This window comes from Scatophagus argus, chromosome 12 (genome assembly GCF_020382885.2).
Source record: "Scatophagus argus isolate fScaArg1 chromosome 12, fScaArg1.pri, whole genome shotgun sequence".
Taxonomy (NCBI): Eukaryota; Metazoa; Chordata; class Actinopteri; family Scatophagidae; genus Scatophagus; species Scatophagus argus.
Genome location: NC_058504.1, coordinates 7,946,214 through 7,971,231, shown reverse-complemented (window position 1 = coordinate 7,971,231; position 25,018 = coordinate 7,946,214). Strand labels below are relative to the sequence as shown.

Here is a 25,018-nt window from a genome sequence, read left to right as displayed (position 1 = left end):
GTTTCCTTGCACATGCCATGTCTGTGTACTTCTATGCAGTGGTGACAGTGATGAATCACAATTGCCGGTCTGTACTTTTTGTTTCGTGCTGTGTTTCTGTTTGTCTGTCTCTTTGTTTTTACCGTCTTTATCTGCCCCTAATAAGCCTGTTGCAACTCACGCTCATACAGGCACGCACACTCGTGGTTCAGCACGTCTTCCACTATAGCATACGTGCCGTAGGCATATTACAGTCATATTTATCTGTGTTTGATAGATGCCTTATGAATAGTACTTTAACATTTCAACTTTCGCTTGCCCTTGATGTGGACATTGAGGAACATAATGCACAGTTGTTTCATTAGTTATCGAGTGCTACTATACCTATAGGAGTTTTCACTTGTCCTAACAGACTGCATAGTTGGAGTTTATGGTGTGCAGTGCATGATGAGCATGAAAGGACCTTTGAAATGTAATCACATAAAAAACATGGCACCAGCCTGCTCCTGTGTTCTTAAAGGCAGAAACTCCTGGGGCTTCTGCATCTCCAGTCACTCACTAATATTCAGCTGCTCTTGCTGATATTCACTCAGTCATTAAAATGCAATAAAGCAGAAAACCCTTAAAATAAGGCTCACAGCAACAATTTCCCTTTTGGCCATCTCTTGGTTGCATTCAATGCATTCGAAGGCTAAATCAAATCACATCAAATTACCTCATAGTTCCTCTTTATGAGAATGAATTACAATTTTCTGAATTATTGTGATGTAGTAACTTTTTTTTCCTATCCAATCTCAGTATACCCAGCAGCTTTAAACAAAAGAAGGGAAATATTTCAAAAGTGCGATTTGACCCTCGTTTTCTCACAGCATGTCCAGATTACATATTGTTGGTGTGATCACTGTGCATACAGTCGAAAATGGGACCTTTTAAGTGCCCATTTAATGCATGCCTTCTGAACAGACCAGTAATCAAGACGGGCAGCTTGGAATGCAAAATGGACACCATTTTGGGCTGCTTTTGATGTGTGCCTGATGACTGCTGGGGAATGTTTAAAATGTCAATCGAATCTCCGCAACAAAGTCTGACTCATTCAGTTCAATTGGATATGTGAGTGTATGCACATGAGAAACGGAGGAATCCAACAGCACAGTTTATGCAAAAATCATTAAAATACTCAAACGAAATGAAAATGAATGTCTCAATTATTTCACTTACTTATTGAAAATATGGTAATCACCCTTTTCACCAAAGGTAAGACTTTTTAGGGCAACAGCTCACATTTACTGATAATGATAACTTTCAACTGCCTACACAAAATAGTGGCAACAAAGATGGTTGAACTTTTAAACTTTTAATGCTTAGGTAATCATGCTTCAGTGCCAACAGATTGAGATGAAGAAAGCATGGTGGCAGGATTGATGGAAAAGGGGTTGGGGGAGAGAGAGAGAGAGAGAGAGAGAGAGAGAGAGAGAGAGAGAGAGAGAGAGAGAGAGAGAGAGAGAGAGAGAGAGAGAGAGAGAGAGAGACTGTATATTGATCAGGTTCCTTCAGTTAGACTACTGGCCCAGCAGATAGTGTGACAGAGTACAGCTCCATTCAATAGCATTATCATTACCACAGCACAAACCCATTCAGCAGGTCAGCTTGTTTGGCCCTTGGTTCAGTGTGTGTGTGTGTGTGTCTGTGTGTGAACACATGCAGAGGGAAGAAAAAAGTTTCGATTCTTTAAGCCAATGAATCCCATTATAAGACCACTTACAGCACATTTCTTTGTTCACAACACCTTCAGCCTAATGAAGTATCCTAAGAGTTAGAAGTGAAAAGAAGATGCTGTCCACTAAAGATTATTATGAAGCACATGTAATGTTAGTAGTGGACAAAACTACTTGGAGAAATCAGAAGATGGTGAGTGTTACTCAGCAACGTTTGCCTTGCCAATATAAACTCAAGGCTTCTGAAGTCAAACTTCACTGAAGAAAGACCAAACTGTACCCATAAGGTCAGTTTCCTGTGGCTGGACCACAGTTTTCTGTGACCGTTGACTGACAGTTGGCAGAGAAAGGCATAAAAAACATGGGGAGATTTAAACAGTAGCTTCAGGCTTTAATAGCTTTAAATACAAAAGGACATCCTCCTCCTTTACAAGATTACAGTCAGATATGAGTGGCAGAAATAGCTGTCAAAGGCAGGGAGCCAGAGAAAGAAAGATGCAGACTGTGGAGGAAGGAATAATGGAGCCGTTTCCATTGGCAACAACAGAGGCATTGAGTCTATTTTTAGCAACTTCATTTAAGGCTCTAAATAATTAATTGATAATTATCTGGCAATCAAGAGTAAGATAAAAATGATCTCCCCAAGAGTTTTTGTCATGTAGCACAGCAGGCAGATAGAGGAGCTTTGTGTGACTCACTAGTCAAAAAAAAAAACTTCTGGGTGTCATGGTGCAGAAGGAAGAAAAATAAAGAAATTGACAGGGGGGATACAGTATTATGTACTCCCTAGAAGGCAAGTGGATTTGCCAGTGATTAGTGCTCAATGACTGACAGAAAACTGGCACTTACAATACATTTGTTTGTGGAATAATAGATGTGTGTGGAGAGCTGTCTTCCATGTGTTTATCACACATGTTCATACACACACAGACACAAATAGCAACAGCCAAGGCAGGCACAAGTGACACACAAATTCTTCAGGCATTACCCTGCCAAAAGTACCAAAAACCGCAGTGATACCATAGAGTATTTCTCTTCAGTCTTTATAAATGTGTATCACATGATGAAGATTTTACACTGACAGTGTGACTGAGTTAAAACTGAGAGCACTGACTTTTACAGTTTTAAGTTCAATGGAGCGGTACTGGATGTTTTTTTCTTTTTGCTCAAGTCAGGTTATCTCCACACCTGACCCTGTGACAAGATTCCCTCTAAAGGGAGACGAAGATGGTGGAAAGAGCACTGGCAAGAAGTTGATAAACTGCCTTTGGCTACGTGTGTGTGTGTGTGTACTCTAACGTGTAAAGAGGAAAGCATGTTGATTGCCAGTTCATCATCTTAAGAAGTTCTTCCTCTCCCTACTTGTGTTCATCTCACTGAGCTGCTCACATTTTATTTCTGCTTGCTCTATTTCCCAATTCCTCCCAGAAATGACCAGCAGAGAACTCCACACAGCCAGCTGTCACACAAAGTATGCAAATCTGTCAATCCATCTTTCCCACCTTTCTCCTTGACTCTTACCTCCATAGCGTGTATTCAATTGCAAAACAAAATACACGTTTAGTTGTGCCGGGAGGAGAAAAATGTGTAAAACTAACTAAGCATTGCCCACCTCACTTTTTTATATATATATATATATATATATATATATATATATATATATATATATATATATATAAATGGAATAGAAACATTTTGAGGGCCACCAACAAAAATTTGTTGGAAAAATATTGTCTTTTTCACGTGAAAAGGCAATAGTCATGTATTTTAAAGGGAGGCTATGCGGATATTTACATACTATGTCCTTTGGTTTTTAGGATTACAGAGGGAGCACAATAAGCTTGACGGTGTGAAATGCTTTGGTGAGAGCTAAGGTTGACATGCCTACCTAGCCTCCCCACTGAGCAACCTTTTATAAAATCAATGCCACCACTAAAGACAACTCTCCCCTGTGGTGCAGGGCCCTGTTACAGCCTCCTTCCCCTTCTACTGTGCGAAGGAAAACACAGAGAAACAGATAAATTAGAGCCTCCAGCCTGTCGACGATTGTGAAGTGACAACAGTACTGTCAGTAATAAAAAAGAAAAAAAAAACTATTCTTTTATTGAAACAAGAGCCCCTGCATTTAAACTTCACTTTCTTCAGCCAATTATATTTTCTTTTCTCTACAGAAACACGGCACTATCTGTGAAAATCTTTGTTATTGGCTAGATTGCTTGTCACTTGGTGACAAAAGGTTTTGCAGGCTTTGTACACATCCAAGAACAGGATCTTAACAGTGAGTGTACCAATGAAGAAAACATGCCCACATTAAATCTCCTCTGATACATGAATTGTTCTCCCTAGAAAATACTGCAAGAAATAAATATGATCACAATGTGAACAAGAAGAGAGTGAGAAAGCAGTGCAGAAAGTGGAAGAAAAGTATGTTAGTGCAGAGTAAATAGACATTAAACTTATTGTTTTGTCTTTTTTGTTCTGCACCTCAGGGCAGGAGCTTTCACAGACTGCTCTCTGTGCACATATTTAGAGAGGCATTGGTTTTGGGCACTTGCAAACAGTCGATACAGTGGTAGTGGTGCTGGTGAAAAAGCCAAACAGGCCTGAACACCTTGACAAACACAGGATCAATTCATTGCTGCAGTGTGCAGTATTTCTTGGCAAGTGGCTTTCACAGACACTGAGATCAATGTGGGGACTCATCAGTTTAACAGAATCTTTATCAAGACAGGTATCTGCATAGCACACAAACACACCTCAGCACTATGGGTATGTAGCTTGGCTGTGTTACCTGCTACAACCGCTCCATGGCACCATCACTGCACTCATTTGGCAGACTGTTGCTCTAATTTGCATCAGATTACATGCCCACAGAGGCAAACTCTCCTTAATGGGTAGCATCATCCTCTGCAGGTGGCACAGGAAGAAAACGTGAGCTTGGGACACGAAAATAATCTGCCTCTTCAAATACTCACTCCTCATTGGCTGACTGCTGCCCTGATGACATCCATTTGTGCTCCATTTGAGGTTTCATTTTCAACCACTCAGTCTGTCTTCATTAACATTAACTGCGCTATTCCACAATGTGGACATTAACCTGGTTATTTTCTTAATTACCATTTCCAGACTTTTTTTATCCTTGGCCTACTGTCACCCGAAACCTTGCAGGGGTGATAAGCCAGCTTGCTGTGGTGTTTTAACCAGACTAAATGCAGCCCACCTTCTAACTACGCAGGCAGGCGCGGGTTGCAGAGAAGAGTACAAGAGAACAATCTATATCAGTCATTAAAATGCAAATGTGTTTACCAAGTCTAGCTTTGACGCTGCAAGCAATGGGGAACAATTGTGAATCAAACTTGTGTATCGACCTATTGAACGCACGCCAGCGCCATGTAATGAAACAAGAGCTGAAATAAGAGCAGTTTCGACTGTCAATACAAAATCCTGTCATTATCTGAGAACGTGAAACAGGGAATTAAACAGCACTAGATGATACGGGCACAATTCCAATGCTAAATTTCAAAGGAAACTCAGATTTCATGTCCTAAATTAAAGACTAAGCAACTATATCTCAGAAATGCCTGTACGTTGTGTAAATAAAGATGGCTGAAAGCACAGCACCTGTTTAAGCAGACCCTTTAAAAAATTAAACAGAGTCTACTTAAGCCATCTAAGTGCCATATGTATTTATATGAGCTGTAACCAGCTCATGTTACAAGTACATTTTGCTTCTGAAATTGTTTGGTAATTTTAATTTTAATTTAGAGGGATGAAAAGGTATTCAGCATTTACAAGAAAAAAAAATGGGATCAGAGGGGACAGATGACGGAGAACAAACACGTTTCTTTCCACTTCCACTCTTGATGCTCAGATTTATTCTGCAAGTCGTTCTGGGGTCCCAACTCACTGGGGAACCATTGCTCTAACATAGCGTAGCCGTTCAGACTCAAAGATTGCCACACTCTTTCAAAATGAAAAATGAAGTTTTGATCTTGCAGGCCAGTTTTGAAAGGATACATACATTTCTTAAATGAAAATGATTTTGTTTGGGGAAAAAAAACAAAAGCTGTATTGCTTAAAAAAACAACATACTTGGTATGCACCTCATCTCTTTCTACTACGTATCAGCGTCTCTACTGTAATGTGGCATCATGATGGACAGAAAAAAAGTCAATATTATAGAAAATACTAATTCATCGGTGATCTCTCATTACGCACCTAATTGACCGTGATGTCTCCCTTCCTCCATTGGCTAGTGATCTGTGAATATGTGGATAACCACTGAGCAATAAGCACAGACATGATTAAATGAGCTCAGATGAGCAGATGAGCAGATGAGCAAAGAACAGCCGAGGAAAGTCCCTCCCTCTGCACAGGGCCAATAAGGAAAACCAGATTTTAAATGAGACGGCAGCCGCATTGAGAAAACAAAAGGAATTAAAACCATAAAAAATATTATACAGGAGAGGGAGAAACCTTTGAATTGAGCTTTCAGATTTAACTGTTTGTCAGAGAGAGTGTATAATAAATGAATCATAGAATGTCTGTGATATATGGAAGACATGCTGTGCATAGTGTACTTTTTGGTACAGGATGGTAGAATGTGCAACCTTCCTTCTTGGAACTGTTTCTCAGGCTTTTACATTCTTGAATTTTGAGCTGTTTCCATCCCATTATTGTCAAAAACTAGCAATGCTAATCAATGCTATGAATTGGCATGAGGAGGGCTCACACACGTGGGGAAAAATAAAGTACTCCTGAGTGTCTATATGGCAACACAAAGCCACTTGGAGCCCTGTTCAGATCATCTACTCACTCATATAATCTATTCCTTTCGGAATCCTGAAAAGAGGTAGCAACCCACTTTCGAGCTTAGCCAATGTGAAAGAAGGGGATAAAGAGAAGAAAGGAGATGGGTAACACGAGAGAGTTAGGACAAGGAAGTAATAGATGGTTGAGGGAGACAGAGAGAGGCCGTGAGGGAGAGAAAAGAAGGGGTCTCATCTCTTGCAAATCGTATCATCTCTGTGAAAGCGGACAGAAAAGACAGAGATGAGCATTACTACTAATCTCCAATCCGCACCTTGAAAAGAAGTCTAACTTTCATTTGCCACTGACAAGTTCCCTCTTGTGATCTCTGTGGATGACAAAAGCATTCAGTAAAAAGATTACATAGTGTATTTACTGTGCTACAGTATGGAGTAAATCCCCAGTACAGAACATACTTCCCCGATTGTAATGAACACGTTCTAAGTTATTTCACAAATGCTTCTAAATACTCCTGTTTTTTTGGGGGGGGGGGGGACGACTAACAATATTTTCTATAACTGTGACTGTGAAATTAAAACTAATCTCAGGATTATTATCTCTGATCAGCCTTGCATTGGAGAGAATACTTGATACTGCTCTGTTTCAGATGAAATCTAATAAGCTTAAAGGTAAGTATAGGGCTTAGTATTCATTTGTGGATAGAGAAGCCCATTCTGTACATAGTTCACCTGTAATATGATAAGGAGATATTGTTGGGGGATTAGGTTATCTCCCAGGAGATCTATTAGTGGATAAATCCTACTAGCTGTCTTCTGAATCATTACTTAACTGGTTACAATCTGATCTGCACATGCTCTCCATTCAACTGCCAACACAATGACCATACGCACATGCAATCACATGCAAGCAAAGCACGTACGCCTGAGAGCAGGAAGAATATTTTTTAAAACAAAACAGCGACCAAAACTCAACGCACAGTGCGCAAACATCATTGAGGACACCACTCATTTTCAGTGAAAAGAACAGGATATACCCTGCTGGTCCACAGCACAGCAGGGTATATCCATAGCTCTATGTGGCTATGATTACCAGAAAGGTAACACGCAGAGGCTGCATCAGCTCCGAACTCTGTAATAATGGCTAAAGTGGTATTAAGTAACACATGAACTAATTTTCTTCATGGGAAATACAGTTTCAGTCAAACTGGCTGAGTACTTTTTGACTATTAGAATGGAAACCAAACTGCAGGGCTTTAAAGGAAATGAGGAAGCAATTCTGTGAAGAACACCACAAAGTCTAATGCCATTATTAACACTACAGTACTGTGTCCTAGCCTGGGCATATCATTACACATTCAGCTCTAACAACATCCTGTACCCCAGTCACGACTGTGGTATTTAGCAACTGAAAAAAAAAGAAAAAAAAAACATTGAACAGTGTTTCTGCGCGGAGCTTAAGGGTTGGATGGATGGAATTCAATCCACTTTTTTCAGCCTGTTAGAAATCTATTAGAGGCCAATAAGGATGCTGAAGGGAGAGGGTTTGAGATATTTCAGGTCAACCTCGGAGGTTAATTGTCGAGTCGTCTGTCTGGTCAGTGAGGGGATCACTGTGTGAAACCAATCCTGAAGGCAGGGGATGAACGGTGAGTGTGGATGGCATTCAAGAGATTAGAGCAGCTGATGGGGGATGCAGAGGGGAGTGAAAGAGGGACCGAGAAAAAGACATGAACCCATAGACCTCAAATCAACACTTTCACAAGACTGCCAATGCTAAGTGGGTTTATATATATATACACTCAGTGTGCTTGAGTGCGGTAATGTATAGCTAACAAGGCCACTGAAGCTAGCTCTACTTACATTTAAAGTGCAGTGTGTGTTTTAACCACTTGGTCAAGAGAACAATTAAAATGTTTTCAGTATCAAAAATAACTACTACTACTTATCACCTATTGTTAGACCAAAAAAAGCAAGAAAGAAAAATACAGCACACATGCAAGACAGCACGAGGTAATTAAAGAGAGTCAATGAGAGTCAATGCACTGAAATCTCAAGGAACTTTGACTACTGCTGATACTGGTTCCTGCGCTAGCATGTAAGAAATAAACAAATAAATAAATAAAACAGTCCTAAAAATAAACTAACACAACAAAACAACAGGGGCTGAAGTTGGCAATGAGGAATTTTTTACTTTGTTCTGATGAAGGTCAAATTAAGATGTAGAATGTAGGCTGCGGTGGGGATGATAAATATTTGGCTGTCTGTTCAGATGTACAGTGAAAAGACATGGTCCTCCTGTGGGCATCGCTCCACATCGCTCTGGCTGCCGCCACGCCAGTCCCATTTCACAACTTGTTCTACATCTGTGACACATAAACACACGCGCACACATACACACACTCACATATACGTGAATGCACTGAGGCACTTTTCTCTCGGACAGTCACACATACAGAATGTCCCTCATCACCTTGCTCAGAGATGAATGAGTTCGCCGCTGTCCTCAATCATTTTAATCACTTCAATGGAAAATGCCTCATTCACGGTTATCATTCGGTGCTGCCTTGGAGCTATCTCATGTATACACATTCCTACACTCCCCAAAACACCCCTATCACATAGACACACAATGACTGTCACTCTCTGACAGTACAAACTCCGCAGCATAAACCCCCTCTTCTATCTTTCCTGGCTAATATCTGGATGCCTGATGACAATTACTACTTTACAATTATTATAAACATATGGATAAAAATAAATGTGTACACATCTGCAAGGGGGGTAGTTCAGTGGCTAATTGCAAGATCGGCAGATTGACTTTGAATCAGAAGAAGCATTTTCTGGTTTTCAAACCATCATGTTCACTATGTCCTGAATATTTTTGAATAAAATGAACCAGTGCAACATTATCTTAGCACTTACAGAGCAACATAATGTAAAGCAGTTAATCGCTAAATTTAAATTTGCATCTTTCTTTAAGCTATGTAAGCTGAATATATGATGCTCAAATAACAAAGCAAGACTTTTCCTCATATTGTTCAATGACAGGTTTAACAATTATACTGTTAATAAATAAATAATCCAGAAGATGGTGTTAATACTCCTGGGACGCTTAAATTTGGAGTTGACCTGAATGATCCAAAGCACAAAAGCTTCATTTGTAACCACAGTCTCCAAGCTATGCTGACATTACACTTAAAATTCAAATTATTATCATTTATTTTAATGGTACTCTCTAGTATCTGTGGTATGCACATAAACAAGGAGTTTATGTGTTATAGTCGTCCTTCTACTCCTTGAAAAATAAACATGTACAGCTGCTACATGTTTAGTTTAAAAGGAGAGTGAACGTCCCTGATTCAGTCAGCAGTCCTCTCCAAGTCTACCTCCATTTGTAACAGAATACAAGTTGTGAGGCGTATGGCAGTGAGAAATAAATGAATAAATAAATAAAATATATCTACAATGACACACTTCAAAAGCTGTCTCTATTGGCATTGTTACAACACACAGTGTGTCAGAGAGTCACATCAAACCGGAAATTTCTTTTTATCCAGTCTTTAAAACTCTTATTTGTACATACAAACTGTAGGAGTGGGGCTATGGAGCACATGCAAACAGAAACACATTTCAGATGGAGCATCATGACCCTGCTCACAGAGATTTAAGAATATGACCAGCGGATCAAACAAGCCTGAGGCACGATAACCTCTGCTGTACTACCCATCACAAACACGCCCCAAGAGCACGTTCAGCCCACAGAGCGCTTAAAAACTAAAGTCAATCATTCAAATTTCTCAAGTTCTTCTTTTATTTTTTCCGACATCACCTCAAGAAACAACGAGGTTTTCGCTCACAGTGCCTGGCGGTCTTCTGTGCAGGAGATTTCATTTGACTGCTTTTCGACAAACATGCAGACTCCAATAGGTTAGTTTTTTGATGACGCTGCGGTGCAGAAACACCTCATTACCAATGACGTATAACAGCACAAACCGATGTGTCCCTCTAGTTATCACCTGTTCCCGCATATACCACTGGATGTGTATTTTCACACCTGTGCCTTATCTGTGACTGGGAACACCAAGACAAAGTAAGACAGATGTGTGCTTGAATCTGCATTACAGCTGGTACCATTGTAAGTGTGTTAAAAACAAAACTTTGCGATGCGAGTTTGTAAGTAAGCGAGGAGGTGTGCACATGTTTTAAAAAACACATAAATAGAAAACAAAGCAGCAGCTCTACCGTAGAGTTGATAAGTGGGAGGAGCTGCTTGTTCCAGCAGCATTTTTCGCCCACTTTTAAAATAGAAGTTCAAAAATGTCTTTACATACTCACACACAAAAACTCAAAGTCTCTCGATATAGATTTCAGCAGCATGATAAAAGTGTACCAGACAATGCTGTAGGTTTGTATTACTGTCATCTGTATTGTTTCTGAGAAGTCACATGTTCAATTTGGGAAGCTCTGAATGCTTTGGTATCCGGCAGCCTCCACAGGTCTTGCCAGGGAACAGATTCAAATCAGAGGTGTAAATTGGAGCTGCAGGTTATTCAGATAATTTCCCCATTGTTGCTATTGGGAACAAAGTACTACTGTTTTATTTAAGCTGAAGTGATTTAAAACATATTACCAGGTTTCTGTACAATCATTAGCTTCAGCACTTAATATAATAACGGAGGAGAAAGAGCAGTGAGTGGATGTTCACTGTGTCAATACTTCAAGACTGCAGCAGATTTCTGTTCAATAGACAAACCTGTACATTTGACTCATTATATCCATGTTTAGGATATGTTATGCAGTTAAGTGATGGTCAAAGAAAAGAGAAAAATGCACGCCAAATTATCCCTCATCCCCAAATTAACCCTTGTTTTTTTCCTTGTACTTCTATGATAAATTTAGGCCAATGAAAGACAGCACATGTAAATTTCTGATTTCAAAATGCATGCTTTTACACAGAAAGAAAGAAAGAAAGAAAGTCACTTTGATTGTTAAAAGTACTCCAGTCTGCAAAGATTATGATTTACGTGTGCACACATATATTCATTATCAAATAACTTTATAAGCACAAGGAAATGTGAAAAAATAATAATAATAATTTTTGAAAAATGTTATGTATTTTTGGAACTGTACGTCCTTATCACCTGTATGGACACCCTTGAAAGCTATGGGATAGACAAATGACTGAGTACATAAATAAACAAAGACAGGAGAACAACAGAGAAAAAGACACATGGTCTCTAAGGTCCCTATCCATGTTCTTAAGTTTGGATGGAGAGCTGCAAAGCATCAAGGCAAAAAGCCCAGGGATCAACCATAAGTCTTCATCACAGAAAGTCAATTCAAGGTCACCTGCTGGATCAGCTGCGAATGTGTCTGACACATCCCTGTTGCAGCTGAATGACAGGGTTTAGTCCCACCAACAATGTACAGTCTGCACGTGTGTGTGTGTGTGTGTGTGACAGTGAGAGAGAGAGGCAGAAAGTGTTTGAGAATATAAGGGAACAGATCCCTATAGAGATACACCTTTGTGTTAAAGAATGAGATCCTTTTGGTTTAACTTAAGCTTTCCACACTGTTTTGCATTGCTGCTTCTCAAATCCGTCCTCACTCTCGCTCCTCTCTAAATATTTTCACATCTAACGCAGCAAATTGCAATTGTGATTACAAAGTTTATTTCAACCAGACCTGAGATGGTGATTGTTGGAACAGTGAAAATAGGAACCAAGGTGGTTTTGGTGGGTTGGTTTTTCCATTTTCTATTCTCTCTATTCACAGATATTTTTAATATTTGCGTGAATGGCATCTGTTGGCTTTAATGAGAACTATTATAGCTGTTCTGATTTCGTTCTTCAGCAAATGTGTATCTCTGCCACTGACAGACCCGAGTCCGTCAGTGGCAAAAATAAGCACTTTGAGTGGACATACTTTGACAATTGCCCACAGGGATTACAATGCAGCCTGTTTTGTGGCAGCTGGCTGCAGCGGTCTCACTCAGTACTGGACCAATTCCAAAAAATTTTGTTCATGATAGACACAAAAACCTGGGATACTTAAGCTACCCTTTAAAAGCTTCTGTTTGTCTGTCACTGCGCCGGTGCACCAGCCAGTGGTTCCTCTTCACAACAAACTAACTCATCTCTTGTAATCATGTTTATGGAGACGTCTTTATCATAATAACCACTAGTGCATCTGAAGGTCATCCTATCTATCCACATTGCTGATTGGAGTTTAAGTGTCGATAAAAAACACACACAGACTTGACTGTTGTTTTGGCTTGCAGTGTATTGTCTCTGTGGGGACGGCTATAAAGACTGTTGTAAATACTCCATTTGCTGTAACATGCCTGATATACTACTGCTTTGAAATGTTGGAAACAGGTAGCAATCATCCTACAACACATACGATGTTTCTGTGAATGTAAGAGTGTGCACACGTAACATTATTGTCTCTGTGCCAAGTTATTTACGGTGGTTCGTACCATACAGACACATGAAGCAACAAAATTACATGCACAGATGAAGCTGAGAAACAATATAAACCAATAACTGTGTCAAGTCTCATTTTTTCTGTGATTGTCCTACACCATGCAGTCCATTAATGGGTTCAAAACATTCCTGGGTATATTTTTCAAACTCTAGGCACAGGTGGTATGTTATGTGCCTCGGCATTTATATGTCCTGCTCAATCACCAGAACACATTAGTATCCTTGCTGGGTTCATACATTGCTCCAAAAAGCCACAATTATATAACATGGAACTACGGCTTCCTTTCAATTAAGAATTCAGAGATGGCTGTGGGGAAAAAAATAAATAAATAATCCAAATCCAATTATCAAGGTGTATTCAACAGAAGATCGGCACTACCAGTATTTTTGTGAGATCCTGAATGAAAAATGGGGGCGCGGAGTTGCAGGCCTCTCAGCACATGTCATCAGCAAAGAGTATTTTCTAAAAGCTGAAATTCAAGAGTGTTTTGACAATTCTGTCTTGGCCTTGACTGGCTGAGAATACCAGCCAATCCCTATTTGAAATGCAACAAAGAAAAACAAAGCCTGTCAGAATGAGTTGGAGAGATGTCTACTGAGAGCCACATGTGGTGAGAAACAGAGTCGGGGGAAAGAGAGAGAGAGAGAGAGAGAGGAGAAACTGTTCCTTCTCTACATGACTCTGTCCCTGAGACACACGTCACGCTGCTCCCCCCACAGTGGGTGATTCTGACAGGATACTGTCTGTGCAACATTCCCCCTCTGTGTGATTGATGAGCCTCATTTTGCCAATTAATGGAGAATCCCCTGTTGACTACCATCAGATTGCCGTTTGTAACTGTTAGTGTTTCTGACTGTCAAAGATTCATTTTAATTAGAGATCTCCTCTCCTCCGACTTTTCGATTGTTCCTCAAATTTGGAGACGTGAGTGCACGGTGACAAACCGTGTAATTGGCACACAGTGTTATTTGCCGTTATTAATATATTTGCGAAGTGCACAGCTTAAAGTGCTGAAGGCCTTTTCTAAGGAGTCAACTCTAATGTGGACCGTATATCGTATCTTATAATCAATTAGCAAACGTGAGGCAATTAGTGCACTTCATTTACATAATGAACCATCTAATTTCTCTGAAGTGTGCAATTGTAGTCAACAGGTTCAGCTAATCGCAAATATGAGCAGGCTGCAGGAGAGATGGTCTGCAGTTATCCAGACACAATGATCCCAGAGTCCAGTCAGGGGACAGGAAGGAAAAGCACCACAGAGGAAAGTTAGAAATCAACGGAGAGCCCAGAAGCAAACAGCAGAACACTACCGGATTCCCTTGACAGCATCAGCAAGAAAGGAATAACATTACTATGAGGAAAGGAGAGGAAGTGTTTGGACATCAGTTTGATTTACATTTTAGAGAGGCTTTCAACTGGCACACACAGCAACTTGAGTCAACGATTCTCAGGATCTTTCATCAAGGACCTTTCTTTGCTGCCCCATAGCATTTGTTTGCAATAATGCACAACAAAGGGTGCTACTAAGTAATACACTGGTCTTCACACGATTAAATGTCAACAGTGTCTGCTGTGTACACTTTCAACCAGCACTAAGTACATTTTACCCAACTCATTTTACAACAAACACCTGCCATAGCATTATTACAGTATTCTTATTTTTTATTACAAAATGATGTGTGAATGGATAATGCAGGAGGCTACGAAGACCACAAAAACAGCATTCTATGTACCATTTTGTCATTTTCCTGCGCGCCAACCTGTGTCATTTAACTCATCTATATTGTGGATTCACATGCTGAAAAACACAGTAAAACCCCAGCGTCTCATATTTACTAGATAAATAACTCCAGTCACGTTTCCCTTCCACTTTCATTTGATAGACTAATTTGCCAACAATGGGCCTGCCATTCAACTGAGTCTCAGGGATTTCATTAAAACATCAAATGAAAGTGAAATCATGAGCCATGACGGTAGAGAGTGGGGATGGCTAAGCAGAGAAGCGTGGCTGGTGTCTACTGCAGGATTAGAGCTCAGCAACAAGTGCTCAAGGGGGGCTTTGCATCAAACCCAGGAGCCCATGACAAATGAGGGCGGCTGGGCCTCTGTCTATTACCCTGCACTAAGCCCAGGCCTTTTGGGGAAGTAATGAGGCGCAGATTGGTGCTTCTGCCACTGGGTCTTTAGTCCGACTTTCTGTAGAACAGAAATAATCAGTGGAGACCTTAGCCAATACTGGGGCAAACCTACACAGCAGCTGAGCAACACATGGAGACATGAAGATAAAACAGAGTAACAATATTCTATTCAGAATACTACAGTCTGTTACACACATTGGTTCTTCACTTTATTCAAATACTGCATGGAAGTACATAATTCTGTGTAATATATATCAGCTTTACATATGCCTAAGAATGTATACAGTAGGAGTCTAAGGAAGCATTTTAAATCGCAGGGTTAGCAACCCCAAATCCCAATACCACACAACAGATCCCAAAGGACAGCCTTCAAGGCTGGCAGGGCATGGAGGCTTTATCAGTGGAATATGACAGTTGTTCACTGAGGAGCAAAGGGGAAGATCCAGTCTACAGTATATCATGGGTGCACCCCCTGTACTCCGACGACACACCCCACCCGCCCCCATGCCTCTGGGAGCTACAGTCCACACGGCCTGTCAGCAAGCTTACTCTGCTGGTTAACGAACCTGCCATATCAGGCCGAGTGTCACAGCCTAACAAGATACTGATTTCCGAACTTCTAGGGAATTCACTCATATGACCAGGGGGCACTGAAATGGTCTATTCTATCTGGCAGTGAACATGGCAGACCGAAGACAAGGCAACATGATATGTTATGACACGTTATAACGCGTATGCTGCAAACTTTATTATTTGATTCATTTGGCTTTGTCAGAGTTTAATATATGGCTGATGGGCTTCTCCTGTGGTTCATATTTTGTCCATAAATGTGCCAAAATGTGGACATTTGTAGTTTGAATATGTCGAACACAGAGTCACTGTGTGCTACACGTGCAATACAATATACGCTACACAGACAAAAGTAATCAAAGACTTTAATTTATTATTGAATTCAGGTGTGTTATGGTACTGTCCTTCAGGGGCTGGGCTAAGCCCTTTACACCCAGTGAAGGGGAATCTTAATGCTTCAGCATACCAAGACATTTTGGACAATGCTATGCCTCCAACATCGCAGCAACAGCCAGTGGAAAGCCCTCCGATCTCCACCCCCGTGCAGAAGAACCAGACTGGCCTGCTAAGAGCCCGAACTCAACCCCATCGAACACCCCCCGGATGGATGTAGACTGCAGGCCAGAGCCCCCTGCAATACCAGTCCGCAACCTCAAAAAAGCTCCACTGCATGAATGGGCAACAGCCCTCACAGAAACTCTCCAAAATTCCACAAAAAACCTTTCCAGAAGAGTACAAGCTGCCACAGCCTCAAAGAGGGAACCAACTCCACACCAATGTACATGCACTTAGAATGCAATGTCACCAAAGTTCCCAATGGCGTAATGCTCATGTGTCCCAGTACTTTTGTTTATGTAGTGTCTTCCTTCAAGTCCTTGCCTCCAAGTGTCACAACATTAAAAAGACATATGTTCAAGTCTTAACTGGCATTTATACAGTCAAAATGCAAAATGCAAATACAAATAATTGGACTGACCACTAATTTAATGATCAATTAATTGCTTAAGTCATTAATCAAACAAAAATGATTACCATTAGATGGTTCCACCGTCTTAAATGGGAGGATTTGCTTGTCCTTCCTTGTAATTTTAGCTGGATTAAATTTGATTCAGTTAGATTAAATTAGATTATTGCATGCAATAAGCAGAAGTAAAATGCATCTGCCTAACCGGATAGATGTCATCTTAGGTTTTCTGAAATTGTGATGCGAGACATTATTACAACAGCAATTAAAAGAAGCTTTGGACTGTATGCTACAATGGAACAGGGAGTGTTGCATTGTACGAATCTTGGCAGAGCAGTATAAGATTAGCACTATATAATAGTATGACAAGATATACTGTAAGAACAGCAAAGGGTTCTAAAGCTGTAAATACACACAATAGTGTTCATAGTGTTTATTAATTACTTGTTTCATTCTACAATGGTTAGTTTAAGCCTTACTTAAGATAATTAAAAACTATATAAGTGTGGTGCATTTTACATTTGTCATCAAAGGTTCAGGCAGCATTGAGTAAATAACAAAAATGTAAATCCCAAAAAGATGACAACATAATCACCACGTTTTCCATTACATTCTGTGCTTTTTCTTTGCAATAATCATAATTGGAATTACAAATTTAATTTTAGCTCACACCTATTCAAAGTTGTTAATTAAAATCTTAATATCTCCTCTGACATGAAGAATGCAACACGAAAGATGACTATTAGTTCTGGGGACTGCAATTTTCTCCTGCTTTATCTGAGTCTGGACATTCATGTCGAAGTGAGACGTACAGAAACCGAAACCAGGCAGATAAACAGTCTGGTTTAAGCACCTCTACTTATTTACACTGGTTTCCACTGAATTTTGGATAATTAAAAGGCTTCACGGTTTATCTGTGCCTCAGTTAATTGGCCACATGGTATACAGTGAATTTCATTAGCAGAGGAAAACACTCGAGTTGTGTTTTCGGGGGGGTTGAAGGAATGTGGTGATTAAGAGAGAAGTGTGTGTGTGTGTGTGTGTGTGTGTGTGTGTGTGTGTGGCAAGGGAGGTGGGTGTTTGTGTATTTCTGCTTTAAAATTATAAATAGCTGCTGAAAGTGCCACCAGCGTCTTTTAACCCAGTTTTCTTATATACGAACATGCAGGAATGATGATTCTGTAAATAATCTGCCTTACTTCTCATTCAAACACATAAAGGTGTACTAAAGTGGGATAACTTCTCCAAACAACACTGTGTTTCTCCAGACAAAACAAGCCTTTAACAGGGGATTTTTCTGTGGTTTAAACTCGGCAGCTTGCTAAATAGAACAATTGTTTCACTAACAACCATTTATTTAACTTTAAGTGCCTACAAGAGAAAGCTGTCTACACCTGTGCACAAACTTAGCCTGAAACCAACAGGATCTTCAACTGTTGCAGTTTGACAAAGGCCATCTATGAGCACATTTTAGCAAACCTCTTCCTTTAAAGTGTGAACTAAATCAGACTGAAGTCTCAGAACAACAAAAAGGTAGTACCTGCATAAATGCATCTGTCAATTTTTAAGTGCCAAAGGTGGTATTACAGGCTAGCCCCAGGACCAAGATGGATTGTGTCTGAGCTGACCCTGTGTAGGCGGACTAGGTTTGTGTGAGCAACTGGCACTGTTAGGTGTGTGGTATCTGTTGGATTGCAGGACTTGAGGCTACCTATTCACCAACATGTATCAGTAACTACTGTAGATCTGCTATACAGCTGCTTCTTAATATTTGTAGGAAGCTGTCAAAGAGTTTGTCAATAGTTTTACTAAAATTTTGAATTATCTGAAGTAATTATGTGCAATACTACAGGAAAACCAGCCTCTTGGTTGAGAGGAGAGACAGTCTCTCAAAGACTTAGATCTACCAAATTTGCTTTCTTGAAAAAGGCAGCAATGTTAGTTTAAATTTATAAGGTGGCCAACCTTTGGGCTATGATTTTTGTGAATCTGACCTATTCTGAAAGAAAAATTAGTATTGGCTAAATTTGTTAACCCAGTAAAATATGTCTTAATGAAACTGGCCCCAGAGGACAGATCCTTGTCACTCAACGTGTGAAGATGGGAGAAAATGATGTGCTCTGACTCTGGCCTTCAGGGAAATAAAAGGTTAAGCTAAATATCAGTGGGTTGGGTTAAGGCATTAAGTACAGTGAGGGGAGATGTATTGGACATGTCCAGACACCCATCAAGGTTCAGCCCAGTCTCTCATCATCCCCATCTAGCCACCCCACTGCCATTATTATTCTAGTATGCAGAGTCTTGCTCTAAGCCCCCAGCTCTACTCTATCATATCAGCAGCAACTGGAAATGCTTGTGTGTGTCTGTGAGTGTGTGTATGTGTGTATGTGATAGTCATAGCCTCTCTGGTGAAATAGGGCTCTCTGGGGGCTTGTGCCTCAACTCTACAGCCTTTGTGGGCTCCCATTACTTCTGATAGATAGAGATCACTAAACTGCTGAACAAACACCCCATTCAGTCATTTGCATACATTACAGTAATGGAAAGAGAAAAATGTATCAATAAAGCCAAATGAAGTGCTTCCACTAAGCTCTTCCTTCTTTCTTTCTTTCTTTCTTTCTTTCTTTCTTTCTCTTTCATATGCTACTGATTTGTTGCTGTGAATTTCTTCTCATGTTACATGATAGAACGAGTTTTCTGTGAAACATAAGCACAAGATGATGAGATGACGTGTGCCGGAAATGATCAAACTTTCAGAAAATGTATCGGACTTTCTGTACATTTCTGTAGCCTAAACAAATTAGGTGCACTAATCATGCACTGTGAAAAAACAAAGCATAATTTATTGCTGAGTGTTTTAATTAAAACTGTGCTGCTCAGGGGCACACATTACATTTAAAATACCTTGCAGTGACCGAGGCCTCCTGAAATTAATCTCAGGGGGAAGAAAAAAAGAAAAAAAAAGCTGACAAGAGTCAGACTGTAACAGAGGCACACGTACTCACCTACACATGCACGGTAAGGTCTGCCCCCCCCCAACAAACACACACACACACTCACGCATACACACACAAACTGACTCATTCATCACAGTGCCCACCAGTCAAGACAACGGAGCTTCACTTAACTTTTTTCAGGGTTGCTCGAGCATCAAATGCATGACTTTTAGCTGTTGTTGTTCTTCCTTCTGTCACGCTTCAAGGAACCAACATTCTTTTTTTAATCCCAGGGAAAAGTTAAAAAAAAAAAAAAAAGAAAAAAAAAAAGAAAAAAAAGAAGAAGGTATGTTTCCCTTGACGCAGCTATCTTAAGTGTACCAAAGTAAATGTCAACCCAGAATACAGCAATGTATTTCACAGTGTCATTGTTCCAATGCCGTGCAACGCAGATTGGAGTGCTACCTAAGCTATTAATGCAACCAAAACTCTCAGCAAATCAAGCACAGCCTGTGCGTTCTAACTCTTGCAAGAAAAACAGACCGACATCTACTACCTTAGGAAGTTTAAAGGGGTAGAAAATATTGTACTGGGTGAAACACTTCAGGGGAGTGGGTTAATTTGAGTCACAAACACAAATGTCCTAATGTAACGCACAGAATCACAGTGACGTCAAAGGCACTGATAAAAATGTGATTGCATACTTCTAGTGTCTCATTATTATCTACTATAAACATCAAGACATGGGACTACACAATCTACACCAAATACAAAACTCAACACCACACAGAAGAAGAAAAATATTCCTGACATCTTGTTATTATGACAACATTATTATCAATTGGTGTCACTTTATTATACACAGGGGATGAAATGCAGATGAAAAACTCCAGGGAGCTGACTGAGAGAACAAAAGACCACCCACTTTCCATCATTTCACTCCTGCACGTACCTCAACGTATCTGTATCCCAAAAAATAGAACAGCGAACATTATCATTAAAAACTATGTGTAACTAAGGCAATTCTGCTATTTTTAAAAGAGAGGAAGATCTACTATATCATTAACCATCATGAAAACACCCGACAATGGAGCACAATGCAGACGGAGAATGTAATATATTTGCTTGTCAGTGCCTTCCTACTGGTGGCTACATTAAATAAGGCCAGAACAAAAATAGATCTTATTAAATCCGACTACACCTCCTTCCTGGCACAAAAACTCGATCAGGTGGGATTGAGGAGGGGGAGAGAGGAGGAAGTGGGGTGTTTCAGGTCATGGCCAGCCAGCATCTCTCTGCCATACTCTGGGGAGGAACTCCAGACAGTGAGGGAGAGGGAGGCAGCAGTATATCTACACTTCTCCATTTCCTCTCACTCAAGCCTCGAGTTCCCGAAGGAGCTCAGGAATCAATACTGACATCGGGGGGCAGAGTAGCTTTCTTGCCTGCCTGCTCTGCCTTCAAGCTGCTGCAGCCAGGGAGGTCTCACTGCTTTCGTTTTTTTTTTTTTTTTACTTTTTAATTACACAAATTTAAGTGCCCTTCTTTGACTGGGAGCAGATTGTTAATGTGTTAGGAGGCTATTACTCTTATACCACCCAACATGCAAAGTCAGCCTTAATAAATGTCAGACAAAAGGAAGCAAAAATCAAGTTAAACGCTATCTTACGTGTGAGCGCAAAGCGTATGGAAACACCTACTCACTTGTTCAATTACTCCTGAGTAGTTCTTTCTGTCCTCAATAATGCTGGAGACAAACAAAGAAGACACTCATGGTTTTTCTTCCATGAAAGGTACCCTAGCCTCAAGGTATTGAGTGATTTCCACCATTGATCAAACCTATACAGCAAGGACCTTTCCTCTCAAAAAGGGCATTCAAGAAAGAGCAGAGACATGGCTAATTCAATTTGGGAGCACAGATGCTTGGGTTTAAGTGAAACACTCTGTTATCGAAACAGGAGAGGTGCCATGAGAGAAGATAGTGCATGGATGGTTGTGTGGAGAGCCTTTGGCCGGTCAGGAGATGAAATCAGGGACAGGCGATAAGTTGGTGTGAGGGGCTAGAGCCCCTATTAGAGTCCCCCAGGGGACAGGCAGCTGTGGCAGAGAGCAGTAAAAATAGCCACAGGCATGATTTCACTCTTGGGACGCAGGGAGGAGTGAAGAGGGAGATCTGATCAACATCTCACAGCAAGGCAGCCAGATCCATTCCCTAAGTTCCCTTGGGTGCCACCTATCACACCAAGTGACTTAAACTGCTTGCCTCTGCCAGGCTGAACACAAACAGCACACGCTGCTGTTGACAAAATGGTACATACAACATTCTAATATGCCAGAATACATATGTTTTTGAGGACTAAAATTAAGTGTGAAACCAAGCAAGGTGTGAAAATGTCCACGACACAAAGGATATCGACATCTTTTTCACAAACTTATCTTGTGGGTCATCCGTTTTGGGGAAGTTCTCAATGTCGTTCTCCAGCCTCTGAATGTGACGTTCCATGGTGGTTAAACTGCTTTTTAAGATCTCAGCAGACACTGTTGAGGGAAAAAAAGAAAGATAATAAGTTGATTAAAAACCACCATTAATAATAACATAAATCATCCTGAGCTCATTGACAGGTTTCCAGTAGTGTGACATTATTAAGACAGCACAAATCCTTCTAAACTTTCTTTAAGTTAAAAAAACATAAAATAAACAGCTACGGCTGTGTTAGACTGTACGTTGTGACATACTGACTCTTGCATAATCTGTTTGCGTGTGGCCTAGAAAGCAAGCATGTGTAAATGTGTGGCTCATTAATCAGTCTGTAATCACTGTTTGCAGAGTTACTGTGGAATCCACAGTATTCAGATCAGGCCTTTCAAGTGGATACTTCAAACAGTAAGCATCGTCTTAGGGGATCAGATGGGACAACGGCATGGATGCAGTGCCGTGTTTAGGTTGCGGTTAAGGATTTAGTCTTATTGACACACACATACACCCACACACACACACACATATATATATATATACACGAAGTACAAGTTTTCCACTCAGACAAGAAAAGCACAGTAAAGTATGAAGGCAGTCAACAAAACATGTACTGTGACCTTTTTCAAGATAAACATTCATGTTATAAAAACTTGAACTGTAGCCATACTATGGATTTCACAATTCAATTCGGGAATTCATTGCAATATTTACCTTCTTTCATGAAAGCTGTCTCCAGCATGAAATTTATTTTTAGTTTATATGGCTTTTACTGAAGTTCTTGGCTACTGATACACAAAAGTAGACAAAAAAATAGAAACATGACAATAGAAAGCAGGTGCTCAGCAAAGGGGAAGCAACTGCCAATTAAATAAATACATTCTTTTGTTAACATTGTGCCGTATTGGCAATGATTAGCTATATAATAGTAATCAATGTTTACACCAGAGCCTACTTCAGCTATGGATGGTTGTGAAAGAAAGCTCTAGATGTTGTTAAAGTACACAATATATGTCTTCTGAGCCCCGCCTTGAGTTTCAAGTTGTTGTATAAACAGAAGAAGCAGGAGCAGAAGAATAGATGAAAGCATGTATAAGCATGAACTGCTGCTTGAATGATGTGGCCCACTCATAGTTATGAGTGTGTAGTTGTCACTGAAAGTAAATGAGCGGTCTTATTTTGACCTACGCACGAAATCATTTTTGTCAGTTTAACTTCAAGTGATGTTGACCTCGGACCACTCATCACCGAAGAGAAGTATGTCACATGCATGCACAGCAAAAGGTCAATTCTATTTTGCATCACGTCATTTTGGTTGCTTCAAGCACAGATTGAATGACAAGATAGGAACCAGTACAGATAGCCCTCTTCAACAATGCCTATTATTTAACCTACGCTACCCTCACATTCACAAGGTTAGTCTATTCACTAAACTGTAATTGAAATACTGAGAGAGTAAGGGGTCGGGTGATGGACAAGCAGTCAAGAGCTGTAGTTTCAGTGATGTAAGGGTCAACCTTGTCGTTCTTGACACCAATTCCATAGCTTGGATTTTCTCTTTTTCTCATTTTATGACAATAAGATTGAATACAATGACTGTGGCTCACATACACTCTAAGCATACTGAAGCAACCTTCAAATCCAAATACAAAGGTATCTAACGTGCCCACACAACCAGACACATTCACTGGATGCACACAGACTGTCGGCTGTGACTGGTCAAGAAGCAATACAACAAGAGTAAGGCATAGAGGGTCACTGTAATCATTAGATTTCACATCTAGCTGACTGGCTAGCCAGACTGGGAGTTTCACCACCCTCCTCTTCCATTCATTCAGAATTGACTCCTGGGGGGGACCAGACTACCACAAATATCCACTGATGGGGCCTCTGAGCTTGTCTCTGTGGTCTCAGTCTCACAAATGATGAAAAAAGGAAAATTAACAGCATAGTGGGTGGACAGATGGTTACAAGAAAACAATTGCATTCACATGCGTGCATCATGCCATAGAAAAGTCTTTGCCATTTATTGTATCTTTTGATAGCTGCTTGTGGAATGAGTGATAGCACTGAGTAATACTTTGGCTGTAGTACTGATCACAGTAACCATGTTAGCCTGGAAACAGTGGCTCAAGTTAACTGCAATGGTGTGTCAGGGGAGCCATTTACAGGATCGGGGGAATCCATGGGACTAGAATGCTATTGTTTACATGGCAATTACTTATTGTGGAGACCAACTGGCACACATGAATGTGTCTGCTGAAGCACTCATACAAAACAAACAACCAAAAAAAACAAAACAAAACAAAACAAAAAAACAAACAGATACACACACACACCTATTATCCACTTGTCTCTCCTTCTGTATATACTTAAATATTTATACATATATATATAATGAGAAACAGAGGGGAATAAATAAATAAACACAGAAACACAAGAAAGATAACCCACTGAAAGATAAGAAGTTAACTTTCACAGCATTAAAAAAAAAATGTTTTGTGTGGTCAACATCCTTCGGTTATTGATATGAGCTCTGTAACACCAGCCCTTAGTGCATTACTCATTCTCGTAAACAAAAGACAGACAAAAAATATTTCATTAAGCGTTGCCCTGCTTCCTTCAAATAAACTGCCAGGGGAAAATACTGTGTGGCTCAAAACACCAAATCAACTGCTATAATGTGAAGATGTCAACTTTATATGCAGTCATTTGTTGAAGGGGGCAATTTTCATTTTGATTTATAGACAAATAATAGCAATCTTTCATCCAGAGCTCTTGCAATGCCGCCAAAGGTTACAAAGGAAATTGAGATTTATTTTGAACATAGCTGTCAACGTAGAATAAAAGATCAAGTTTTAAATAATCCAAACACTTGTGCAAACAAAGACAAATGCAACATAAAACCAAAGGAGAAGGTTGTTCATAAATGCATTTATCACCTTAGCCAAAGTGTAAGACCAACAGACACACAGGAGAGATGCA

General features: G+C 40.2%; 1 protein-coding gene across 10 annotated transcripts in view; it reads right to left on the bottom strand.

Moving 5' to 3' along the window:
- diaph2 (diaphanous-related formin 2) overlaps positions 1 to 25,018 on the bottom strand; it is a 337,446-nt gene that overhangs the window by 69,116 nt on the left and 243,312 nt on the right. For 9 of the 10 annotated variants that reach the window (XM_046405286.1, XM_046405289.1, XM_046405287.1 and 6 more), the window contains one exon: positions 21,974 to 22,098. In XM_046405286.1, the coding sequence (XP_046261242.1) occupies positions 21,974 to 22,098 (125 nt within the window). Of the gene's footprint in view, positions 1 to 21,264; positions 22,099 to 25,018 lie in introns of all 10 variants that reach the window. The other variant, XR_006844809.1, reaches the window with a different exon arrangement.